The sequence below is a fragment of the Carcharodon carcharias genome, chromosome 8 (assembly GCF_017639515.1).
Source record: "Carcharodon carcharias isolate sCarCar2 chromosome 8, sCarCar2.pri, whole genome shotgun sequence".
NCBI classification, from domain to species: Eukaryota; Metazoa; Chordata; class Chondrichthyes; order Lamniformes; family Lamnidae; genus Carcharodon; species Carcharodon carcharias.
Window position 1 is genome coordinate 157,870,427 of NC_054474.1, and position 23,576 is coordinate 157,894,002.

The following is a 23,576-nucleotide window of genomic DNA, read 5'->3' on the forward strand; positions in this document are numbered from 1 at the left end:
GGTCAGGGAGCAGCGACACAGAGCGAGTGGGTCAGGGAGCAGCGACACAGAGAGAGTGGGTCAGGGAGCAGCGACACAGAGCGAGTGTGTCAGGGAACAGCGACACAGAGCGAGTGGGTGAGGGAGCAAGCGACACAGAGCGAGTGTGTCAGGGAGCAGCGACACAGAGCGAGTGGGCCAGGGAGCGGCGACACAGAGCGAGTGGGTCAGGGGAGCGGCGACACAGAGCGAGTGGGTCAGGGAGCGGCATCACAGAGCGAGTGTGTCAGGGAGCGGCGACACAGAGCGAGTGTGTCTGGGAGCGGCGACACAGTGCGAGTGTGTCAGGGAGCAGAGACACAGAGCGAGTGGGTCCGGGAGCAGCGATAAAGAGCGAGTGTGTCAGGGAGCAGCGACACAGAGCGAGTGTGTCAGGGAGCAGCGACACAGAGCGAGTGTGTCAGGGAGCGGCGACACAGAGCGAGTGTGTCAGGGAGCAGCGACACAGAGCGAGTGTGTCAGGGAGTGGCGACACAGAGCGAGTGTGTCAGCGAACGGCGACACAGAGCGAGGGTGTCAGGGCGCGGCGACACAGAGCGAGTGTGTCAGGGAGTGGCGACACAGAGCGAGTGTGTCAGGGAGCGGCGACACAGAGCGAGTATGTCAGGGAGCGGCGACACAGAGCGAGTGTGTCAGGGAGCAGTGACAGAGAGCGAGTGGGTCAGGGAGCAGCGACACAGAGCGAGTGGGTCAGGGAGCAGCGACACAGAGCGAGTGTGTCAGGGAGCAAGCGACACAGAACGAGAGTGTCAGGCAGCAGCGACACAGAGCGAGTGGTTCAGGGAGCGGCGACACAGAGCGAGTGTGTCAGGGAGCAGCGACACAGAGCGAGTGTGTCAGGGAGCAGCGACACAGAGCGAGTGTGTCAGGGAGCAGCGACACAGAGCGAGTGTGTCAGGGAGCAGCGACACAGAGCGAGTGTGTCAGGGAGCAGCGACACAGAACGAGTGTGTCAGGGAGCAGCGACACAGAGCGAGTGTGTCAGGGAGCAGCGACACAGAGCGAGTGTGTCAGGGAGCCGCGACACAGAGCGAGTGTGTCAGGGAGCAGCGACACAGAGCGAGTGTGTCAGGGAGCAGCGACACAGAACGAGTGTGTCAGAAAACAGCGACACAGAGCGAGTGGGTCAGGGAGCAGAGACACAGAGCGAGTGGGTCAGGGAGCAGCGACACAGAGCGAGTGTGTCAGGGAGCAGCGATACAGAGCGAGTGGGTCAGGGAGCAGCGACACAGAGCGAGTGGGTCAGGGAGCAGCGACACAGAGCGAGTGGGTCAGGGAGCAAGCGACACAGAGCGAGTGGGTCAGGGAACAGCGACACAGAGCGAGTGTGTCAGGGAGCGGCGACAGAGAGCGAGTGTGTCAGGGAACAGCGACACAGAGCGAGTGTGTCAGGGAACAGCGACACAGAGCGAGTGGGTCAGGGAGCAGCGACTCAGAGCGAGTGGGTCAGGGAGCAGCGAGACAGAGCGAGTGCGTCAGGGAGCAGCGACACAGAGCGAGTGGGTCAGTGAGCGGCGACACAGAGCGAGTGTGTCAGGGGAGCGGCGACACAGAGCGAGTGTGTCAGGGAGCGGCGACACAGAGCGAGTGTGTCAGGGAGCGGCGACACAGAGCGAGTGTGTCAGGGAGCGGCGACACAGAGCGAGTGTGTCAGGGAGCGGCGACACAGAGCGAGTGTGTCAGGGAGCGGCGACACAGAGCGAGTGTGTCAGGGAGCGGCGACACAGAGCGAGTGTGTCAGGGAGCGGCGACACAGAGCGAGTGTGTCAGGGAGCGGCGACACAGAGCGAATGTGTCAGGGAGCGGCGACACAGAGCGAGTGTGTCAGGGAGCGGCGACACAGAGCGAGTGTGTCAGGGAGTGGCGACAGAGAGCGAGTGGGTCAGGGAACGGCGACACAGAGCGAGTGGGTCAGGGAGCAGCGACACAGAGCGAGTGTGTCAGGGAGCAGCGACACAGAGCGAGTGTGTCAGAGAACAGCGACACAGAGCGAGTGGGTCAGGGAGCAGCGACACAGAGCGAGTGGGTCAGGGAGCAGCGAGACAGAGTGAGTGGGTCAGGGAGCAGCGACACAGAGCGAGTGGGTCAGGGAGCAGCGACACAGAGCGAGTGGGTGAGGGAGCAGCGACACAGAGCGAGTGTGTCAGGGATCCGCAACACAGAGGCAGAGTGTCAGGGAGCTGCGACACAGAGCGAGTGTGTCAGGGAGCCGCGACAGAGAGCGAGTGTGTCAGGGAACAGCGACACCGAGCGAATGGGTCAGGGAGCAGAGACACAGAGCGAGTGTGTCAGGGAGCGGCTACACAGAGCGAGTGTGTCAGGGAGCGGCGACACAGAGGGAGTGGGTCAGGGAGCAGCGACACAGAGCGAGTGGGTCAGGGAGCAGCGACACAGAGAGAGTGGGTCAGGGAGCAGCGACACAGAGCGAGTGTGTCAGGGAACAGCGACACAGAGCGAGTGGGTGAGGGAGCAAGCGACACAGAGCGAGTGTGTCAGGGAGCAGCGACACAGAGCGAGTGGGCCAGGGAGCGGCGACACAGAGCGAGTGGGTCAGGGGAGCGGCGACACAGAGCGAGTGTGTCAGGGAGCGGCATCACAGAGCGAGTGTGTCAGGGAGCGGCGACACAGAGCGAGTGTGTCTGGGAGCGGCGACACAGTGCGAGTGTGTCAGGGAGCAGAGACACAGAGCGAGTGGGTCCGGGAGCAGCGATAAAGAGCGAGTGTGTCAGGGAGCAGCGACACAGAGCGAGTGTGTCAGGGAGCAGCGACACAGAGCGAGTGTGTCAGGGAGCAGCGACACAGAGCGAGTGTGTCAGGGAGCAGCGACACAGAGCGAGTGTGTCAGGGAGTGGCGACACAGAGCGAGTGTGTCAGCGAACGGCGACACAGAGCGAGGGTGTCAGGGCGCGGCGACACAGAGCGAGTGTGTCAGGGAGTGGCGACACAGAGCGAGTGTGTCAGGGAGCGGCGACACAGAGCGAGTATGTCAGGGAGCGGCGACACAGAGCGAGTGTGTCAGGGAGCAGTGACAGAGAGCGAGTGGGTCAGGGAGCAGCGACACAGAGCGAGTGGGTCAGGGAGCAGCGACACAGAGCGAGTGTGTCAGGGAGCAAGCGACACAGAACGAGAGTGTCAGGCAGCAGCGACACAGAGCGAGTGGTTCAGGGAGCGGCGACACAGAGCGAGTGTGTCAGGGAGCAGCGACACAGAGCGAGTGTGTCAGGGAGCAGCGACACAGAGCGAGTGTGTCAGGGAGCAGCGACACAGAGCGAGTGTGTCAGGGAGCAGCGACACAGAGCGAGTGTGTCAGGGAGCAGCGACACAGAGCGAGTGTGTCAGGGAGCAGCGACACAGAGCGAGTGTGTCAGGGAGCAGCAACACAGAGCGAGTGTGTCAGGGAGCAGCGACACAGAGCGAGTGTGTCAGGGAGCAGCGACACAGAGCGAGTGTGTCAGGGAGCAGCGACACAGAACGAGTGTGTCAGAAAACAGCGACACAGAGCGAGTGGGTCAGGGAGCAGAGACACAGAGCGAGTGGGTCAGGGAGCAGCGACACAGAGCGAGTGGGTCAGGGAGCAGCGATACAGAGCGAGTGGGTCAGGGAGCAGCGACACAGAGCGAGTGGGTCAGGGAGCAGCGACACAGAGCGAGTGGGTCAGGGAGCAAGCGACACAGAGCGAGTGGGTCAGGGAACAGCGACACAGAGCGAGTGTGTCAGGGAGCGGCGACAGAGAGCGAGTGTGTCAGGGAACAGCGACACAGAGCGAGTGTGTCAGGGAACAGCGACACAGAGCGAGTGGGTCAGGGAGCAGCGACTCAGAGCGAGTGGGTCAGGGAGCAGCGAGACAGAGCGAGTGCGTCAGGGAGCAGCGACACAGAGCGAGAGGGTCAGGGAGCGGCGACACAGAGCGAGTGTGTCAGGGGAGCGGCGACACAGAGCGAGTGTGTCAGGGAGCGGCGACACAGAGCGAGTGTGTCAGGGAGCGGCGACACAGAGCGAGTGTGTCAGGGAGCGGCGACACAGAGCGAGTGTGTCAGGGAGCGGCGACACAGAGCGAGTGTGTCAGGGAGCGGCGACACAGAGCGAGTGTGTCAGGGAGCGGCGACACAGAGCGAGTGTGTCAGGGAGCGGCGACACAGAGCGAGTGTGTCAGGGAGCGGCGACACAGAGCGAATGTGTCAGGGAGCGGCGACACAGAGCGAGTGTGTCAGGGAGCGGCGACACAGAGCGAGTGTGTCAGGGAGTGGCGACAGAGAGCGAGTGGGTCAGGGAACGGCGACACAGAGCGAGTGGGTCAGGGAGCAGCGACACAGAGCGAGTGGGTCAGGGAGCAGCGACACAGAGCAAGTGTGTCAGGGGAGCGGCGACACAGAGCGAGTGTGTCAGGGAGCGGCGACACAGAGCGAGTGTGTCAGGGAGCGGCGACACAGAGCGAGTGTGTCAGGGAGCAGCGACACGGAGCGAGATTGTCAGGGAGCAGCGACACAGAGCGAGTGGGTCAGAAAACAGCGACACAAAGCGAGTGTGTGAGGGAGCGGCGACACAGAGCGAGTGTGTCAGGGAGCAGCGACACAGAGCGAGTGTGTCAGGGAGCAGCGACACAGAACGAGTGGGTCAGGGAGCAGCGACACAGAACGAGTGGGTCAGGGAGCAGCGATAAAGAGCCAGTGTGTCAGGGAGCAGCGACACAGAGCGAGTGTGTCAGGGAGCAGCAACACAGAACGAGTGTGTCAGGGAGCGGCGACACAGAGCGAGTGTGTCAGGGATCCGCAACACAGAGGCAGAGTGTCAGGGAGCTGCGACACAGAGCGAGTGTGTCAGGGAGCCGCGACAGAGAGCGAGTGTGTCAGGGAACAGCGACACCGAGCGAATGGGTCAGGGAGCAGTGACACAGAGCGAGTGTGTCAGGGAGCGGCTACACAGAGCGAGTGTGTCAGGGAGCGGCGACACAGAGGGAGTGGGTCAGGGAGCAGCGACACAGAGCGAGTGGGTCAGGGAGCAGCGACACAGAGCGAGTGGGTCAGGGAGCAGCGACACAGAGAGAGTGGGTCAGGGAGCAGCGACACAGAGCGAGTGTGTCAGGGAACAGCGACACAGAGCGAGTGGGTGAGGGAGCAAGCGACACAGAGCGAGTGTGTCAGGGAGCAGCGACACAGAGCGAGTGTGTCAGGGAACGGCGACACAGAGCGAGTGTGTCAGAGAACAGCGACACAGAGCGAGTGTGTTAGGGAGCAGCGACAGAGAGCGAGTGCGTTTTGGAACAGCGACACAGAGCGTGTGGGTCAGAGAGCAGCGACACAGAGCGAGTGTGTCAGGGAGCAGTGACACAGAGCGAGTGTGTCAGGGAGCAGCGACACAGATCGAGAGTGTCAGCGAGCCGCGACACAGAGCGAGTGTGTCAGGGAGCAGCGACACAGAGCGATTGGGTCAGGGAGCCGCGACACAGAGCGATTGGGTCAGGGAGCCGCGACACAGAGCGATTGGGTCAGGGAGCCGCGACACAGAGCGAGTGTGTCAGGGAGCGGCTACATAGAGCGAGTGTGTCAGGGAGCGGCTACATAGAGCGAGTGTGTCAGGGAGCGGGGACACAGAGCGAGTGGGTCAGGGGAGCGGCGACACAGAGCCAGTGTGTCAGGGAGCGGCGACACAGAGCGAGTGTGTCAGGGAGCAGCGACACAGAGCGATGGGGTCAGGGAGCAGCGACACAGAGTGAGTGTGTCAGGGAGCAGCGACACAGAGCGAGTGTGTCAGGGAGCAGCGACACTGAACGAGTGTGTCAGGGAGCGGCGACAGAGAGCGAGTGTGCCAGGGAACAGCGACACAGAGCGAATGGGTCAGGGAGCGGCGACACAGAGCGAGTGGGTCAGGGAGCAGTGACACAGAGCGAGTGGGTCAGGGAGCAGCGATACAGAGCGAGTGGGTCAGGGAGCAGCGACACAGAGCGAGTGGGTCAGGGAGCAGCGACACAGAGCGAGTGGGTCAGGGAGCAAGCGACACAGAGCGAGTGGGTCAGGGAACAGCGACACAGAGCGAGTGTGTCAGGGAGCGGCGACAGAGAGCGAGTGTGTCAGGGAACAGCGACACAGAGCGAGTGTGTCAGGGAACAGCGACACAGAGCGAGTGGGTCAGGGAGCAGCGACTCAGAGCGAGTGGGTCAGGGAGCAGCGAGTGGGTCAGGGAGCAGCGACACAGAGCGAGTGGGTCAGTGAGCGGCGACACAGAGCGAGTGTGTCAGGGGAGCGGCGACACAGAGCGAGTGTGTCAGGGAGCGGCGACACAGAGCGAGTGTGTCAGGGAGCGGCGACACAGAGCGAGTGTGTCAGGGAGCGGCGACACAGCGAGTGTGTCAGGGAGCGGCGACACAGAGCGAGTGTGTCAGGGAGCGGCGACACAGAGCGAGTGTGTCAGGGAGTGGCGACACAGTGCGAGTGTGTCAGGGAGCGGCGACACAGAGCGAGTGGGTCAGGGAGCAGCGACACAGAGCAAGTGTGTCAGGGGAGCGGCGACACAGAGCGAGTGTGTCAGGGAGCGGCGACACAGAGCGAGTGTGTCAGGGAGCGGTGACACAGAGCGAGTGTGTCAGGGAGCGGCGACACAGAGCGAGTGTGTCAGGGAGCGGCGACACAGAGCGAGTGTGTCAGGGAGCGGCGACACAGAGCGAGTGTGTCAGGGAGCGGCGACACAGAGCGATTGTGTCAGGGAGCAGCGACACGGAGCGAGTTTGTCAGGGAGCAGCAACACAGAGCGAGTGGGTCAGAAAACAGCGACACAGAGCGAGTGGGTTAGGGAGCAGCGACACAGAGCGAGTGTGTTAGGGAGCAGCGACACAGAGCGAATGTGTCAGGGAGCGGCGACACAGAGCGAGTGTGTCAGGGAGCGGCGACACAGCGAGTGTGTCAGGGAGCGGCGACACAGCGAGTGTGTCAGGGAGCGGCGACACAGCGAGTGTGTCAGGGAGCGGCGACACAGAGCGAGTGTGTCAGGGAGCGGCGACACAGAGCGAGTGTGTCAGGGAGCGGCGACACAGAGCGAGTGTGTCAGGGAGCGGCGACACAGAGCGAGTGTGTCAGGGAGCGGCGACACAGAGCGAGTGGGTCAGGGAGCAGCGACACAGAGCAAGTGTGTCAGGGGAGCGGCGACACAGAGCGAGTGTGTCAGGGAGCGGCGACACAGAGCGAGTGTGTCAGGGAGCGGTGACACAGAGCGAGTGTGTCAGGGAGCGGCGACACAGAGCGAGTGTGTCAGGGAGCGGCGACACAGAGCGAGTGTGTCAGGGAGCGGCGACACAGAGCAAGTGTGTCAGGGAGCGGCGACACAGAGCAAGTGTGTCAGGGAGCGGCGACACAGAGCGATTGTGTCAGGGAGCAGCGACACGGAGCGAGTTTGTCAGGGAGCAGCAACACAGAGCGAGTGGGTCAGAAAACAGCGACACAGAGCGAGTGGGTTAGGGAGCAGCGACACAGAGCGAGTGTGTTAGGGAGCAGCGACACTGAGCGAGTGGGTCAGGGAGCGGTGACACTGAGCGAGTGGGTCAGGGAGCGGCGACACAGAGCGAGTGTGTCAGGGAACGGCGACACAGAGCGAGTGGGTCAGGGAACGGCGACACAGAGCGAGTGGGTCAGGGAACTGCGACACAGAGCGAGTGTGTCAGGGAGCGGCTACATAGAGCGAGTGTGTCAGGGAGCGGCTACATAGAGCGAATGTGTCAGGGAGCGGGGACACAGAGCGAGTGGGTCAGGGGAGCGGCGACACAGAGCCAGTGTGTCAGGGAGCGGCGACACAGAGCGAGTTTGTCCGGGAGCCGCGACACTGAGCGATGGGGTCAGGGAGCAGCGACACAGAGTGAGTGTGTCAGGGAGCAGCGACACAGAGCGAGTGTGTCAGGGAGCAGCGACACAGAGCGAGTGTGTCAGTCAGCAGCGACACAGAGCGAGTGTGTCAGGGAGCAGTGACACAGAACGAGTGTGTCAGGGAGCGGCGACAGAGAGCGAGTGTGCCAGGGAACAGCGACACAGAGCGAATGGGTCAGGGAGCGGCGACACAGAGCGAGTGTGTCAGGGAGCGGCTGCACAGAGCGAGTGTGTCAGGGAGCAGTGACACAGAGCGAGTGTGTCAGGGAGCGGCGACACAGAGCGAGTGGGTCAGGGAGCAGCGACACAGAGCGAGTGGGTCAGGGAGCAGCGATACAGAGCGAGTGGGTCAGGGAGCAGCGACACAGAGCGAGTGTGTCAGGGAGCAGCGACACAGAGCGAGTGGGTCAGGGAGCAAGCGACACAGAGCGAGTGTGTCAGGGAGCATCGACACAGAGCGAGTGTGTCAGGGAACAGCGACACAGAGCGAGTGGGTCAGGGAGCATCGACTCAGAGCGAGTGTGTCAGGGAGCAACGAGACAGAGCGAGTGGGTCAGGGAGCAGCGATACAGAGCGAGTGGGTCAGTGAGCGGCGACACAGAGTGAGTGTGTCGGGGAGCAGCGACACAGAGCGAGTGTGTCAGGGAGCGGCGACACAGAGCGAGTGTGTCAGGGAGCGGCGACACAGAGCGAGTGTGTCAGGGAGCGGCGACACAGAGCGAGTGTGTCAGGGAGCGGTGACACAGATCGAGTGTGTCAGGGAGTGGCGACAGAGAGCGAGTGGGTCAGGGAACAGCGACACAGAGCGAGTGGGTCAGGGAGCAGCGACACAGAGCGAGTGGGTCAGGGAGCAGCGACACAGAGCAAGTGTGTTAAGGGAGCAGCGACACAGAGCGAGTGTGTCAGGGAGCAGCGACACTGAGCGAGTGGGTCAGGGAGCAGCGACACAGAGCGAGTGTGTCAGAGAGCGGCGATACAGAGCGAGTCTGTCAGGGAGCAAGCGACACAGAGCGAGTGTGTCAGGGAGCAGCGACACAGAGCGAGTGTGTCAGGGAGCAGCGACACAGAGCGAGTGGGTCAGAGAACAGCGACACAGAGCGAGTGTGTCAGGGAGCAGCGACACTGAGCGAGTGGGTCAGGGAGCGGCGTCACAGAGCGTGTGTGTCAGGGAGCAGCGATACAGAGTGAGTGTGTCAGGGAACAGTGACACCGAGCGAGTGTGTCAGGGAGCAATGTTAGAAGTTCTGAATCTGCTTTTTTGAAGGATTATTTTAATAGGCGTTGTGAATATTATAGCGCACAACACCTCTTGTTTTAATATCTTAAGGAAGAGAGGGCTAATTTTGAACCCAGATTTTGTTCTAGTACAAAGATGAAAGAGTTGTCTCAGCAATCGATCAAGGGAGCCTTGTATGTCAGCATCTGTATTATCCCTAGCAATCTCTCCCTGCAGGAATGGGTTTGAGAAACAAGGAAACTGGTTTCAAGATCAGGGAATATTCATCCCTGTGTGTATTAACTGACCTTGTCTTGAGCTGCAGGTGCTGCATTTGGACACTAGATGGTAGAATTATCCAACTGTTCAGCGCCTGTGTGAACAGCCCTTTATCAGTTCACCACAACCCAAACTCAAATGGTACCGTCATCCCACATTCACAAATACTAGCAGTCAACAGTGTACCTGCACCACAGGGACTGCAGCGGTTCAAGGAGGCAGCTCGCCACCATCTTCTCAAGGGCAATTAGGGACGGGCAATAAATGCTGGCCCAGCCAGCGAAGCCCACATCCTGCAAATGAATAATAAAAACAAAAGTGCAGCGTCTCCAGTCAGCCCGGTTTGACATTTCCTTTTCCCCCGTCTCGGGGTGAGTGCGTCACTGGAGGCTGATGACAGAATCGTGAGCCAGCCTGGGGTTGTCCTAATTCTCAGGGCCGGAAGCTGGGGCTTTACCTCCGAGCTCTTAGCCCCTTTGCCCGACAAGGGTGGTTCACTGTATAACACTGCCTGGCCTGAGCAAAGATCAAGACCACCCCGACCTCGACACAGCCCATTTCCACCCCCCGCCCAACCCCAACATCCCCCCCCACCACCCCGCGCCCCGGCACCAGGCCCAGCTCTCAATTCAAACTTACCAGGGCACAGGTCCATGCTACACCGCTGCATCTGCACGTCTGCGCCCAGGCAAACCTTGCCACCGCTGGCAGGATGTGGGTTGTTGCACGACCGGTAGCGTTTACTCTGCCCACCACCACAGGTCTGGCTGCACGGCTCCCAGGAGCTCCAGGGGCCCCAGTTCCCGTTCACTGCAAACAGGAAGTCCATTCCCCTCATCCAGTGTGGGTCAAAAACATTTCAGCTCAATGCGCCGCCTGTTCCTCCTGTCAACTCTCCGAACCCAAGTTCAATGTTCCTCTCTTCCCCCCGCCACCCCCCCCACCGCACCCCCCACCCCCCCAACCCCCCGTCTCACTTTCTCTGTAGAATTACCAGGTCGTCGACACATTGCAGTCTGCGGGAGCTTGCTGTGCACAAATTCTCTGCGCCAAAAGTACCCGGTTGGCAGCGAGCTGCCATGGGGCACCCTGAGGCTGTGAGAGGTGCTATACAAATGCAGCTCCCTTTCTTTATTGCACGCCAAGAGGAGATATCGGAGAGCCCTTCCCAATGCTGCTTTGCAGTCGGCCATGCGGACTGCTGGAAGAGGCTCAAAACTCAATTCACTGCCTCACTGTGGGAAGTGGAGGATCTCCATCCTCTTGATGGCAGCATGGCTGAGATTGGGAACTCAGCACAGGCGCAGTGCGTGGCAGCCGCGGCATCCATACTGTCCTGTGCTTCACAGCAGTTCTGAATACTGTCCCCTTGCGCCTACCCTTTATTTACCAGCTATTAAAATATTTCAAGTCGATTTGCATGGCATATAGGGCCCAGAAAAAGGCCATTTGGCCCAACCAGCCCATGCTGCATCTCTGCCCCACTCGAGTCTCCTCCCATCTTTCCTCCTCTAAATCTATCGTTGTACCCCTCTATTCCCTTCTCCCTTATCTAGCTTCCCCTTAAATGTATCCATACCATTTGCCTCAACCATTCCCTGTGGGAATTAGTTCCACATTCTCACCACGGCCTGGGGAAAGAAGTTTTCCCCTGAATTCCCAATTGGATTGATCGCCACAATCTGGCCAGCTTCGCTCCGCACCACCCCCCCCACCCCCCCCCCACCCCCCCACCTTAACTTGATTGGCTTGTTCATACCTGGGCATGGCTCGCTGTTGCACAGTCCCACGTCGACATCACTTCCTTGGCACAGGCGGCCGCCGTACTGAGGTGGTGGGTCAAAGCACGAGCGGGACCGCTGGCGTACCCCTCCCCCACAGGAAGCGGAGCAGCGGGACCAGCTGTTCCAAACCGTCCACTGTCCGTCCACTGTCGGGAAGAAACACTGGCGAAAGTCACCTCTGAGTGTCAGGCAGTGTCCACATTCTCTCTGACACAGGCTACTCTGCCCAGTAAAATTACAGTTCAGGCTGAGGTTTGAACCTCACCCATTTCTGGAATTGACTCAATTGACATGAAGATAATTGAGAGGAGGTGGGAATTCATGAACTAGCTTTCTTAAAAAGTCTCAAGTAAAATGGAATAACATCAGTACGACTGTTAATATTTAGCTATATATATTGTTAGGATTCACGGGTGAAGGGCATTGTTTAATTAAGAACTTAGAGCACTTATAAAGAGAGGCTGCTAGGACACTGGTTTGTTAGGCCTTAGAGCACTTGTAAGGAGAGACTGCTAGGATAGAGGATCAGCAGGCCCTTATTGCACTTATAAAGAGAGACTACTGGGACATTGGATCGGTAGGTTGGAAGCAGACATGTGTAATGATGCATTCTGTGAATAAACCTATTATCAAGAAAAGTATTGGTGTCTAGTTTCACCAACTGACATGGGATAAGAACAACAACAGGTTAAGTTATTAAAATTGTACTAGACGCACAGAGTAAGAGGACAGGTGGATAAATTCAACCAGATCCACTGGAGATTACAAGGATTCCTACCCTCCCTCTCACCCAGGAAATAATAAATGCATTGAATTAAAATAGTTAATGCTGGCTTGATTAACTCATTCAGAAACCAACATGTACAAATAACCCTCTGGTGAGCTATAAGTTAAGTATGAATAATTGGTCAAATGCTACGTGGATCACGAGGATTCGCCAACCAATTTGAACCACAGGGATGTAGTAGCAGTGAGGGTGGAGGGGGTATTATGTGAGGGTGGAGGGGGTATTATGTGAGGGTGGAGGGGTAGTATGTGGGGTGGAGGGGGTATATGTGAGGGTGGAGGGGCCATTATGTGAGGGTGGAGGGGGTATTATGTGAGGGTGGAGGGGGTATTATGTGGGATGTGGCGCTAGGTAGGATAGACGTTTTGGAATTTTCACCAGTTTATCTCTCCTTGGGAAGTTGAATAGGGTCAAGCAGAGGCCATCCAACATGTGGTCCATAGAAAGAATGGTTGCGATGGATTGAATTTGGCCTTTTTTTGTTCCCTGCTCTCTTTCCTCTATAATATAAAAACATTACACTCAAACGCACTGTCTGTCTGTCTCACATTGTCCAATGCAGGTCTCTATGTCACAATGCGGTAGGGAGTGGGGGAAAATATACAGAAAAGATGGCCATCATTTGGAATCTACAGACAATAGTTCTCCAGAATGTACCAGAAGCACAATATCTGCAGTCTCTTAACTAGGTGAGCTCATCTAGTCTTTAATTCTCAATTAGTCGTTAAACCTATAGAGGGCCACATTATCTACACTTCAGCAGCAGAGTACTGTGTTTTTACAAAAGGATGATGTGCCTGGCCTTATAATAAGTGCATCTTCAGGCTTAATGAGCAGTGCCACGGGAGGTTCCATCATGTTCTTATAATTCCAATGAATGCCACTCTGGTACCTCTAGCAATATAGGATTGGTTTCCAATCCAAACCTCAGAGTTACCTGTTTACATTGTTAATTGGGCTGATTTGGCCTTTATCTCAAGGAAGCTGCAATACAGAGGGGAGGAGACGATGCTTCAGTCGTGCAGAGCCTCAGTCAGACCCCACCTGGAGTGTAGCATTCACCTTGGGGAGGATATATTGTCCTTGGAGGGAGTATAGCGTGGATTCACCAGAATGATCCTGGGGGCTTAGATGGTTAAATTATAGGGACACGTTAACTGGATCCACACTGTTTGGTGAAGTTAAAACTAAGGCACAACAGCTTTCTTTGCTGGAGAGAGTTATTGGCTTAGTTCACAGTCAACATTACTCCAACATACTAGTGTCCCAGCTATCTCCATTTATAGGTGTACAAATACCCATCACCTGTTTCATAATGTGATTGCCATGAAACCTTCACAGTGTAATTAATAAGACATTGACTGGGCAGGTTTCATAAACTTTGCTTGCGTCACACTGAGTATTGAAGACTGAGGGGTGATCTGATCGAGGTGTTAAAAATGTTAAAGGGATCGATGGAGTCAATACAGAGAAACTATTTCCTTTGATGGGGGAAATCAGAAACAAAGGGCCATTTAGGAGGGAAATCAGGAAGTATTTTTTCACTCAAAGGGTAGAAATGTGGAACTCTTTCCCTTCAAAGAGGAGTTTTCGAGACCACTCACTAGATGTTTGCTGGGTAAGAGAGTCAAGGGATATGGAGCAAAGACAAGTTGAGTATTGATCAATCCTTTTCCAATGGAACAGCAGCGCAGGCTTGAGGGGCTGAATGGCCTCCTGCTGTTCCTATGGTCAGTATTTGGATGGGTTTTGCACATTTTCAATAAAGTCAAGGGGAATAGGAAAGAAATCTCAAAGGAGAGAGCGTTGCTTCACCTCCAGCCTGAATTCATTCAGTGAGCTGGGAACTGGAAACAAGGGCAACGAGAGAATATCCTCCTTTTGACTCAATAGGCAAGCAGGAAAGGGAGGAGAAACAGGTGGGGAGAGGGGAGCAAGGGGCTCAGCTCACACAGTATGGACTGTATGCTGATATAGAACATCATTCAGTAGACTGATGAGCTGTGGAGAGTTTCTCACACGCTGAGCTTCTGAATTGAGTCCTTGGCTGTGCAGGGAGGTTGGTCAGTTCCCCTCGGGAAAGAAGGCGATAGCAAAACCAGAGAGATGGTCACCCATGTCTTCATCTTATTGAGTACTTGAAAGGAAGAATTGAACTCTTAGTCACTTCAGCAGATTGCCAACACAATCCATGCTACTTACTTAAGAAACGTTCTGGCTCAGCATTGGTGCTGAGTCATGACAGCTGACGTGCTGTTAGAAATTAGCAATATACCGAGTGTATGGAATAATTATTCTTATGTGATGACAGCCGTATCTAGCCTGGACTGGGACTGTGGTAAAACGAGGCCTTTTTAAAAGTGGAAGAGAAATGAGAAAGATACTTAGAGCAAATAACCATGCTTCAAAGCTATGAATTCAAGGACATTCTGGAACTGGTCAAGAAGAACAACTTGGGAAGAGATGAGCAAGACGAGGTAAAGGCCTGGTAAATCAAGTTCAGAAGGTACATACAAAGGTTCTGGAAGGTCACAAAAGGTGGATAACATTCGGGTGGGCTTTTACCGCATGGTTTAGACATAGAACAAGACATACTATTGGGCATTTTATATTAAGGGGAACTTAATAGGGCAACAAGGCCCTGTCAATATAACATCCAGCTCAACCCTTGAAAAGGGCAAAAAGGTAAGAAACTGTGGAAGGCCTCAGTGCCATTAGGTAGCGGAGGAGAACTCTCAAGAGTGGAATTATGTTGACTCCGTTCTAACTTTCTTGAGTAATTTAAGTTGTGAAGACATGACATAACAAGAAGAAAAGAGAAAAAAAGAGGAAAGAGCTATTGGAGTGAGCCGGTTGTCTTGCCCAACCTGGATCGGTACGCACGGCTTGTCACAGTCTTTCATTTCTGCTGTATAACTAGTGTCTTATATCCCGTCTAAAAAACTGACTAAACTCAACATACCCATGATATTGGTGATTGACTAGGGATAACTGATGACATCTGCTAATTGTGCTTAAATTAAAATGGCAACACAGCATTATTAAATGGGTTGGGGAAAGTGAGGCAGTCAGAAAATTTCTTCCCTTTCCCGGCCCTATTTGCTGCTGTGTTTCAGACAAGAGATATTTACCTCACCCGAGTGGCCTTGATACTATCTTATTAGTGTCTGTTTCAGCTTTTCAGCTTAAAAGCCAGTTCACCCACGAAGGAGAAATTTCCTCAACAGTCTGAAGATTAGTAAAGTGAATTAAGTCAGTCACACATCTCAGTAAGCTAAGTGATAAAACAATGGGACATCGCTCTGTGACGTGAGTTAGAATGTGACCGACTGTGAGGTGTGGTTTTTTTTTTAGCAGATGAACTGGTGTGCAAGAATCTCAATGGTAATGGGCTTGGATGAACACAACTCTTATTGTCAGAAACATTGGCTTTAACTTTTCCTACCTGGGCATGGAATGTAGGCGCATTTCTTCGCCTCGGTCGCTTTGCCCTTGCATGGCCGACCTCCGTGCTGCGCGGGGGGGTCACTGCAGCTTCGCGTGCGAGTCCGGTTTCCCAGTCCACAACTTCGGGAGCATCCTTCCCACGCACCCCAGTCAGACCACTGCCCGTCAACTAACAGCGAACAGACGCTCCGGTTAGGAACTGCCGGCGGCACAGGAGTTACACTTTGGCTCGCTGAGCAACCGCGCTGTCGGCTGCGTTCCTGACCCTTTCCCACCGGGAATGGCCCCAGGCTCAATCCCAGGGCTTTTTGCTGAGCTAGCAAGATCTCACTCGGGTCAGCTACAACCAGCAATGGGCGAGAGGGGGCAAGAACTGAGCCAGCGGCTCCCGTCGGAAAACATGTTTTTGTGGATGTTGGGCAAGGTCGAACTGTGATGCCCCGAGTCAAATAACTGCCTGATACAAGCATGAGGAAGGGGCATTAGGGTGGCAGGATGATCCTGAGAGTCATGGGACAATTTACTAGCAAGAGTCATAATCTTTCATAGGGGAGAAAGTGAAATACTAAAAACATCGATTATTGAAAATCATCTGCATGTATACCTTACTGGCCCTCATGATTTTTGGTCATTTGTTTATGCTGAACTTAAAACATCAAAACTGCCTATGTAAACATTTAGATCAGAAATCCTGAATGCAACCAGTGACATGCAATGATGTAATTGTCAGTTTCAGCCAGTGGCTGATGCTGTGGAGCACGTTTCTGAAGTTTCTCAACAAATTCCACCACCATTTTTGTATATAGACAAGTATATATTCATTAATTGATGGTGCCCTATTCCACAGGTCATTAATTATATATTTATTATTTATTTGCAGGTTGTGGGTGTCATTGGCTAGGCCAGCATTTATTGTCCATCCCTAGTTGGCCTTGAGAAGGTGGTGGTGAGCTGCCTTCTTGAACCGCTGCAGTCCATGTGGTGTAGGTACATCCACAGTGCTATTAGGGAGGGAGTTCCAGGATTTTGACCAGTGACTGTGAAGGAACGGCGATATATTTCCAAATCAGGATGGTGAGCGGCTTGGAGGGGAACTTCCAGGTGATGGTGTTCCCATGTGACTGCTGCCCTTGTCCTTCTAGGTAGAAAAGGTTGTGGGTTTGGAAGGTGCTTTTGAAGGAGCCTTGGTGGGTTGCTGCAATGCATCTTGTAGGTGGTACACACTGCTGCTACTGTGTATTTGTGGTGGAGGGAATGAATGTTTACAGTGGTGAGGTGGGGGGTCGGTGGTTGCCAATCATGTGGGCTGCTTTGTCCTAGATGGTGTCAAGCTTCTTGAGAGTGTTGTTGGAGCTGCACTCATCCAGGCAAGTGGAGAGTATTCCATCACACTCCTGACATGTGCCTTGTAGATGGTGGACAGGCTTTGGTGAGTCAGGAGGTGAGTTACTCTCCACATAATTCCCAGCCTCTGACCTGCTCTTGTAGCCTCAGTACTTATATGGCTGGTCCAGTTCAGTTTCTGATCAATGTTGCACCCCCACCCCCCCACCAAGGATGTTGATAGTGGAGAATTCAGAGATGGTATTGCCATTGAATGTCAAGGGGAGAAGGTTAGATTAATTCTCTTGTTGAAGATGGTTATTGCCTGGCACTTGTGTGGTGTGAATGCTACTTGACACTTGACAGCCCAAGACCTGGATATTGTCCAGGTCTTGCTGTGTATGGGATCGGATTGCTTCATTATCTGAGGGGTCGCGAATGGTGCTGGACATTGTTGGCCATCTCCAACAAGAGAGTTAATTGAACAACCTGGGGACAAGGGTTCAAATCCCACCACGGCAGGTGGTGGAATTTAAATTCGATTGATAATCTGGAATTGAAAAACTATTCTCAGTAACAGTGACCACGAAACCATTGTCGATCCTACAAAAATTAAGGATGACACTCCAATGCAGTATGGAGGGAGTGCTGCACAGTCAGAGGTGCTGTCTTTTGGATGAGATGTTAAACCGAGGCCTCTTCTGCCTGCTCGGGTGGATGTAAATGATTCCATGGCACTATTTTAAAGAAGAGCAGAGGAATTATCCCCAGTGTCCTGGCCAATATTTATCCCTCAATCAGGAAGCTGAAAACAAGTTACCTGGTCATTATCACATTGCTGTGCATAAATTGGCTGCGGTGGTTCCTATATTGCAACAGTGACTACACTTCAATAGTGGCTTTGGGGCATTTGGTGGTCCTGAAAGGCGCTATAATAACACTTTCTTTCTTTGGCGAGTTAGCAATGGGCTATGATGAACTAATACACGGTTTCAGGTCCGTACCTGGACAAGGCTTTGCGTTACATTGCCTTGATTCTACATCCCAACCGCGACATGATCTTCCTCCGTTGGCTGGTAAGGGATTGTTGCACAAACGGATTCGCTCTTCGATCCCTCGGCCACAGGTAACACTACACGGGCCCCAGTCCAACCAATCCGAGAATCCACCGTGCACTGTGAAAAGAGAAGGTAACTGGTTGCAACTACAGTCAGCCCCGTCGATGGGGCCATTTACGCTTATATTCAGCAAGCACATGCGATGGGTTGCAAGGAACAATCTTGGGCTTATCCCTTTAGTTTTAACTTTTCTTTTTGCCTATTGTTTACGGCACAAAAACATGTCATTTGGCCCAACTGGACTATATTTCCACTCTGTACACTATTATCTCTATCCGTATTTATCCCTCAGTCCCTACCGGATATTTGTAGGATCATTTACTGCATATGAACATACAAACATACGAATAAGGAGGAGTAGACCATTCAGCCCCTTGAGCCTGCTCCACCATTCAATAATATCATGGCTGATCTGATTGTAACCTCAACCCCACATTCCGCCCATCTCCAATAACCTTTGACTCCCTTGTTAGCCAAGGATCTATCTACCTCGATTTAAAAATAGTTGAAGAGCCTGCCTCCACTGCAAAGGAGGCCATTCAGCCCATCGGGTCTATGCTGGACTGTCCGAGACTTTCTTTTCTTAAGTCAGTGTTGAAAAATGGCCAGTTTCCAGGTCATTGTACCGAGTACAATAATGCCTCAAGATAAAGCTGGTCATAAAGATATCAACCTTACCTACCTTGCACAGTTAGAGTTATTCCTACAAAGGAAGATCCCATGAGATTTCGGGCTACACATTCGTATTCTCCGGTATCTTCCACCACAGCGGAGAGAATTTGCAGGGTGGAGTTTGGTAACACAACCAGGTGCTCATTCTCCCTGACCGGGTGTCCATTTTTGGTCCACTCCACTGTAGGTAAAGGCTCGCCTGTTGCCTGGCAGTGCAACGAGACTCTGTCCCCTACACCCACAACTGTGTTCAAAGGTTCCACAGTGAACACAGGTGCACCTGCAGAGAGGGAAACAAACTTGTTCAACAAATTAAAGTCAGTGGAACTGTTTGTTTTTTATTTGTTCATGGGATGTGGGCATCACTGGCTAGGCCAACATTTATTGCCCATCCCTAATTGCACTTGTTCAGAGACCATTTAAGAGGCAACCACATTGCTGTGGGTCTGGAGTCACATGTAGGCCAGACCAGGTAAAGACAGCAGATTTCCTTCCCTAAGGGACATTAGTGAACCAGATGGGTTTTTACGGCAATTGGCAATGGTTTCATGGTCATCATTAGACTTTTAATTCCAGATTTTTACCAAATTCAAATTTCACCATCTGCCGTGATGGGATTCACACCCAGATCCCCAGAGCATTAACCTGGGTCTCTGGAACACCTGTCCAGTGACAATACCACCACCTCCCTGCTAATACCTACCCACTACAGTACTTCAATGCAAATGTAATCACACAATGAACTGTGCATGTCAGATGACAAGACATGCGAGTGAAGGGAGCTGGAGAGGAAAATGGTGGACTTTGGACCTAAGGTTCCCAAAGCTTTCCAGCACTGGGGATTTTCCTCGTCAAATGTCTGGGTCTGTTCCAGGCCATGTAATTATGATGATTAGTTAGCAACTAAATTATTAATAGTTGCTTGGTTGCACGGGATCTGAGTATTGCTGAAGAAAGAGACATACATTCGAAGCTTTTTGTCTTGCACTCATCAAGATGCCAAATTTTAAAGGGGGCAGCAATTCATAGCTTTTTTTGAATTAAACAAAAGCATGGGGGACAATAGCTCCCTGGTGCATTCTCCATGGCAACGCCTCAACCCATCAGAGTTGACTTGCCAAATTAGACCCTTTTCTCTTACAGTATAAATTGTTATTCCCTTTGAAATTTGGCATTCTTGCATTTGTCCTGCTAAGCGCAAGGTGAAAAACTTCGACAATGTGTCTCTTTTAACTCCATTGTTGTTACACTTTGCAAATGCCAGGATAGTGGGTGAATTAGATGGACCTTGGTCTGATCCTGTCCAGCGACTCCTATCTTCCGAAGAGTTTATTTTCTGTGGTTTGGAAAAGGCCAGGCTCCTACAGAGCATGCTCACTGCAACAGTGCATTATGGGAATGAGCCCCTTTGATTGGTCGTCAGCCCAGCCCCAGTGGCCACTGGTCTCATTTTTGAACTAGACAGTCTTTTTTTGAGCAGGCTATCTGAGAAATGTCTAAACATGAGCTGGACGCTGCTGGAGCCGATTCAATCTGCGATCCGTTTAGCAAAATCATAAATCATAATCGATTGTAGGCTTAATTTCCATTCCCGAGGCTCGGGCACAAAAATCAGGCTGACACTCCCAGTGTGCTGCACTGTCAGAGCAGTTAAACCCAGGCCCCATCTGCCCTCTCGGGTGGGTGTTTAAAAAAAAATCCCGCCACGCTATTTTGAAGAAGAGAAGGGGAGTTATTGGGGATTTAATAAACAGGCAATCTCGTCTCAGGGTTTGAAGGCTGTGGAATCAGCTCTCACTCCAGAGGCTCGAACACAAAATCCAGGCTGACATTTCAATGCAGCACTGAGGGAGTGCTAAACTGTCAGTGGTGCTGCCCTACAGGCAAGACATTAAGCCGAGGCCCCTTTTAGGTGGATGTACAAGATCCCATTATTTTGAAGAGGAGCAAGGGATTTGGCCCCAGTGCCCTGGTCAACTTTTATTCCCTCAATCAACGTCACTAAAAAATGGAATATCTGGCCATTACCACTCTGTTGTCGTGGGAGCTTGCTGTGCGCAAATTGGCAAATTATGACAGTGACTACACTTTAAAAGAACTTCATTGGCTGCAAAATCCACTGGAACTTCCTGAGGTCATGGAAGGCACAACAGAAATGCAACTCTTTCGTTCTCTACGTCGGTGATGTCAGCCGTCTGGAAGTTAAAGCACCAAGGGTCGCCAATGGCCAAAGACGATACTGCAGCATTGTTTGGGCTTCAGGCAGGGTGGCCAAGAGCCCCCTAGTGTGTACTTACTCTGCAGCATCAGAGTGACTTTCCGTTCCACCACCCCAGCTTCATTTTCTGCAACACACTTGTAATCTCCAGCATCTTCGTTCTGTCAGAAAGGTCAGGAGACATTTCAGTGAAAGAAAATGGAAATCAACCTTGTTCATTAAAAAGAGTTTCACTATTAAAGAGGGCGAGACTGGGTCTGATCCTTCCCGAGCTGGAAATGGAAGCTTTCCGTTATTTATGTCCAGTTGACTGTAGCTGGTGTGCACTGTGCCCAGGAGGAGGCAGTCATCCCTGTCTCTCCACTACCAGGACACTTGCCTAGCTTAATGGAGTCCAGGAGCAGCCCTGTCTGCTGGCTAAGTCACACACCTGTAAAATTGGGAGGAAACAAGATGTCTGCAGCCACAGAGAGAGCGAGAGAGGGATGGACAGCACACTATGGGACGACAACAGCAGCAGATGTGAGGATAAGGTCAAGAGGAGGAAATGTAGGAAGAAAACAGGTTAATCAGGAGAACGAGGAGGACCGAAATGTTAAAGCTTGCTCCACTACGTCACGAGCTAGTTGAACTGAGGTGAAATACGACTTACCACCGTCCCATAGATCGCCAGGGAACCATTATTCATTTGACGAATGCGGTTACTAATGGTGAGGGGTCTGCCGTTTTTATCCCAGTTTATTGATGGCACTGGATCTCCATGGGCTTCACAGTTCAAAATGACATTCCCTCCCAGGGGCTCTGTCTGGTAAGCAGTGACCTCTCCTCGGAGAACTGGTGCCTCTGAAAATGGAACCAAACATCAGCAATTACCCTGAGGCTCTCGAGAAGTCTCCCTTATCTCTCCTGGTTCCTTTCAGAAGTTGGAAAATTCTACAAAGCCTCCATCAAGTTGGACAATAATGGAGCCTCTCCATTGATAGTCCTGGAGTAGATTAAAATATCCAGTTTTCATATATTGGCTTTGAATGTTTTATCAAACAGACAAAATTTTCCCCACACTTAAATCAATTATTGCTCAGCACAATTGATCTAGAACATTGATCCTTACTCCCACAACTGGAAGATAAAAGTACCCCAAAGCTGTGTGAAAAGGTTGCTGTTACTCCCCAAAGTCATTAATATTCCCATAGGTTAATGGAAAGTGGTCACTGGTCAATGTGACAGACAGTACAGCCAATGGCAGTCTCACCTTTCACATAGACAAATCCAATTGCTTTGATCACCCCAACAGCGCTTTCTGCTGTGCACACGTAAGTGCCGGAATCTTCTTTGGAAACCTTTTCTATAATCAGTTCACTCCGACCTTCGTTCCCAGGATCTTTCACTGAATAACAAAACAGAGTAATCCAGGATAATCCACCTCCAACTGATACAGCAGCTGGATAAGTGGCACAGCTTAAACCAAACATGTAAAAATAGACAAGGTTATTCAACCCCTTTCATTGTGTGAAGCTTTTTAAACATGAATCCACTCCCGCTGTGAATGAAAGGCATTGAAACAAATTAAATTCTTAGAACTCCCTTAAAAAAGTTGATGCTGGGAGGCTGTTTCCTCTGGCTGGGGAACCTAGAACCTGGGGCACAATCTCAGGTGAAGAGCTCGGCCATTTAGGGCTGAGATGGGGAGATGTTTCTTCACTCGGAGGGTTGTGAATCTTTGAGATTCTCTAGCCCCGAGCTGTGGATGCTCAATCATTGACTCTATTCGAGGCTGAGCTCGATGGATATTTTTCATGCTAAGAGAATTGAGGGATATGGGGCTAGGATCTGATTGGTGTTGAGTTAGAAGATGAGCCATGATCTAGTGGAGTAGGTGCAAAGGGCCATAAGGGCCATAGTCCTGCTCCTATTTCTCATGCAATTAAATACCTTGGTTCTGCCACACTAGGTTCCATACCCCGGCCAGCAGGCAAAGCATTTCCAGACTTTTAATGCCTTAAAACAAAAAGTTAATATGCAGCTACAGCCAGTAGTTAAGAAGGCTAATGGGATGCGATCCTTTATCACAAGAGGAATTGAACATAAAAGTAAGGATGTTATGCCTCAGTTATACAGGGCATTGGTGAGACCTCTCAAATATTGTGTGCAGTTTTGGTCTCCTTATTTAAGGAAGAAAGTAAATGTGTTGGAGGCGGTTCAGAGGAGCCTGGAATGAGCAGCTTGTCTTATGAGGAAAGGATGGACAGGCTGGGCTTGTTTCCACTGGAGTTTAGAAGATTGAGGGGTGACTTGATTGAAATATATAAGATCCTGAACGGTCTCGACAAGGTGGACGTGGAAAGGATGTTTCCTCTTGTGGGTGAGTCCAGAACTAGGGGGCACAGTTTTAAAATGAGGGGTCATCCTTTAAGGACAGAAATGAGGAGAATTTTTTCAAGGGAATTAAAGGTTATTGGGGGTAGACGGAAATGTGGAATTCAAAACACAAACAGATCAGCCATGATATTGAATGGCGGAGCAGGCTCGAGGGGCTGAGTGGCCTATTTCTGCTCCCATTTCATATGTTCGTATGCTTGTATGTTCCCGAGCTGTTTACGAGGAGGTGCATGAAAGGAAGTCCAGAGGTGGCTCCCCTGCGCCCCCCCTTCCCTATGGAAAGTGCCTCGCATTCATTCTGAAACCCCTCATCCTTCCCTATCCCCATATCTCCCCCACTTCGATGCAGATTAAGGCACAACCGATATTCAGGATCCCAGCCTGTAGCTAAAAAGTCACCAGATTTGAATTTCCGTAATACCTTTCCAGGGGCTGGCTAGGTGCTAAAGGTTAATGGAATGCTT

At 52.8% G+C, this 23,576-nt stretch overlaps 1 protein-coding gene across 1 annotated transcript in view; it reads right to left on the reverse strand.

Annotated features, from left to right (window-relative positions):
* The window catches only part of LOC121281526 (hemicentin-1-like), a 566,775-nt gene that overhangs the window by 52,170 nt on the left and 491,029 nt on the right, over positions 1-23,576 (reverse strand). Inside the window, exons 89-96 of the mRNA XM_041194473.1 lie at positions 21,986-22,120; positions 21,386-21,576; positions 20,813-20,894; positions 18,526-18,795; positions 17,730-17,900; positions 15,401-15,571; positions 11,144-11,314; positions 10,024-10,194 (exon numbers count right to left, since the gene is read on the reverse strand). Of these exons, the coding sequence (XP_041050407.1) occupies positions 10,024-10,194; positions 11,144-11,314; positions 15,401-15,571; positions 17,730-17,900; positions 18,526-18,795; positions 20,813-20,894; positions 21,386-21,576; positions 21,986-22,120 (1,362 nt within the window). The remainder of the gene's footprint in view (positions 1-10,023; positions 10,195-11,143; positions 11,315-15,400; positions 15,572-17,729; positions 17,901-18,525; positions 18,796-20,812; positions 20,895-21,385; positions 21,577-21,985; positions 22,121-23,576) is intronic.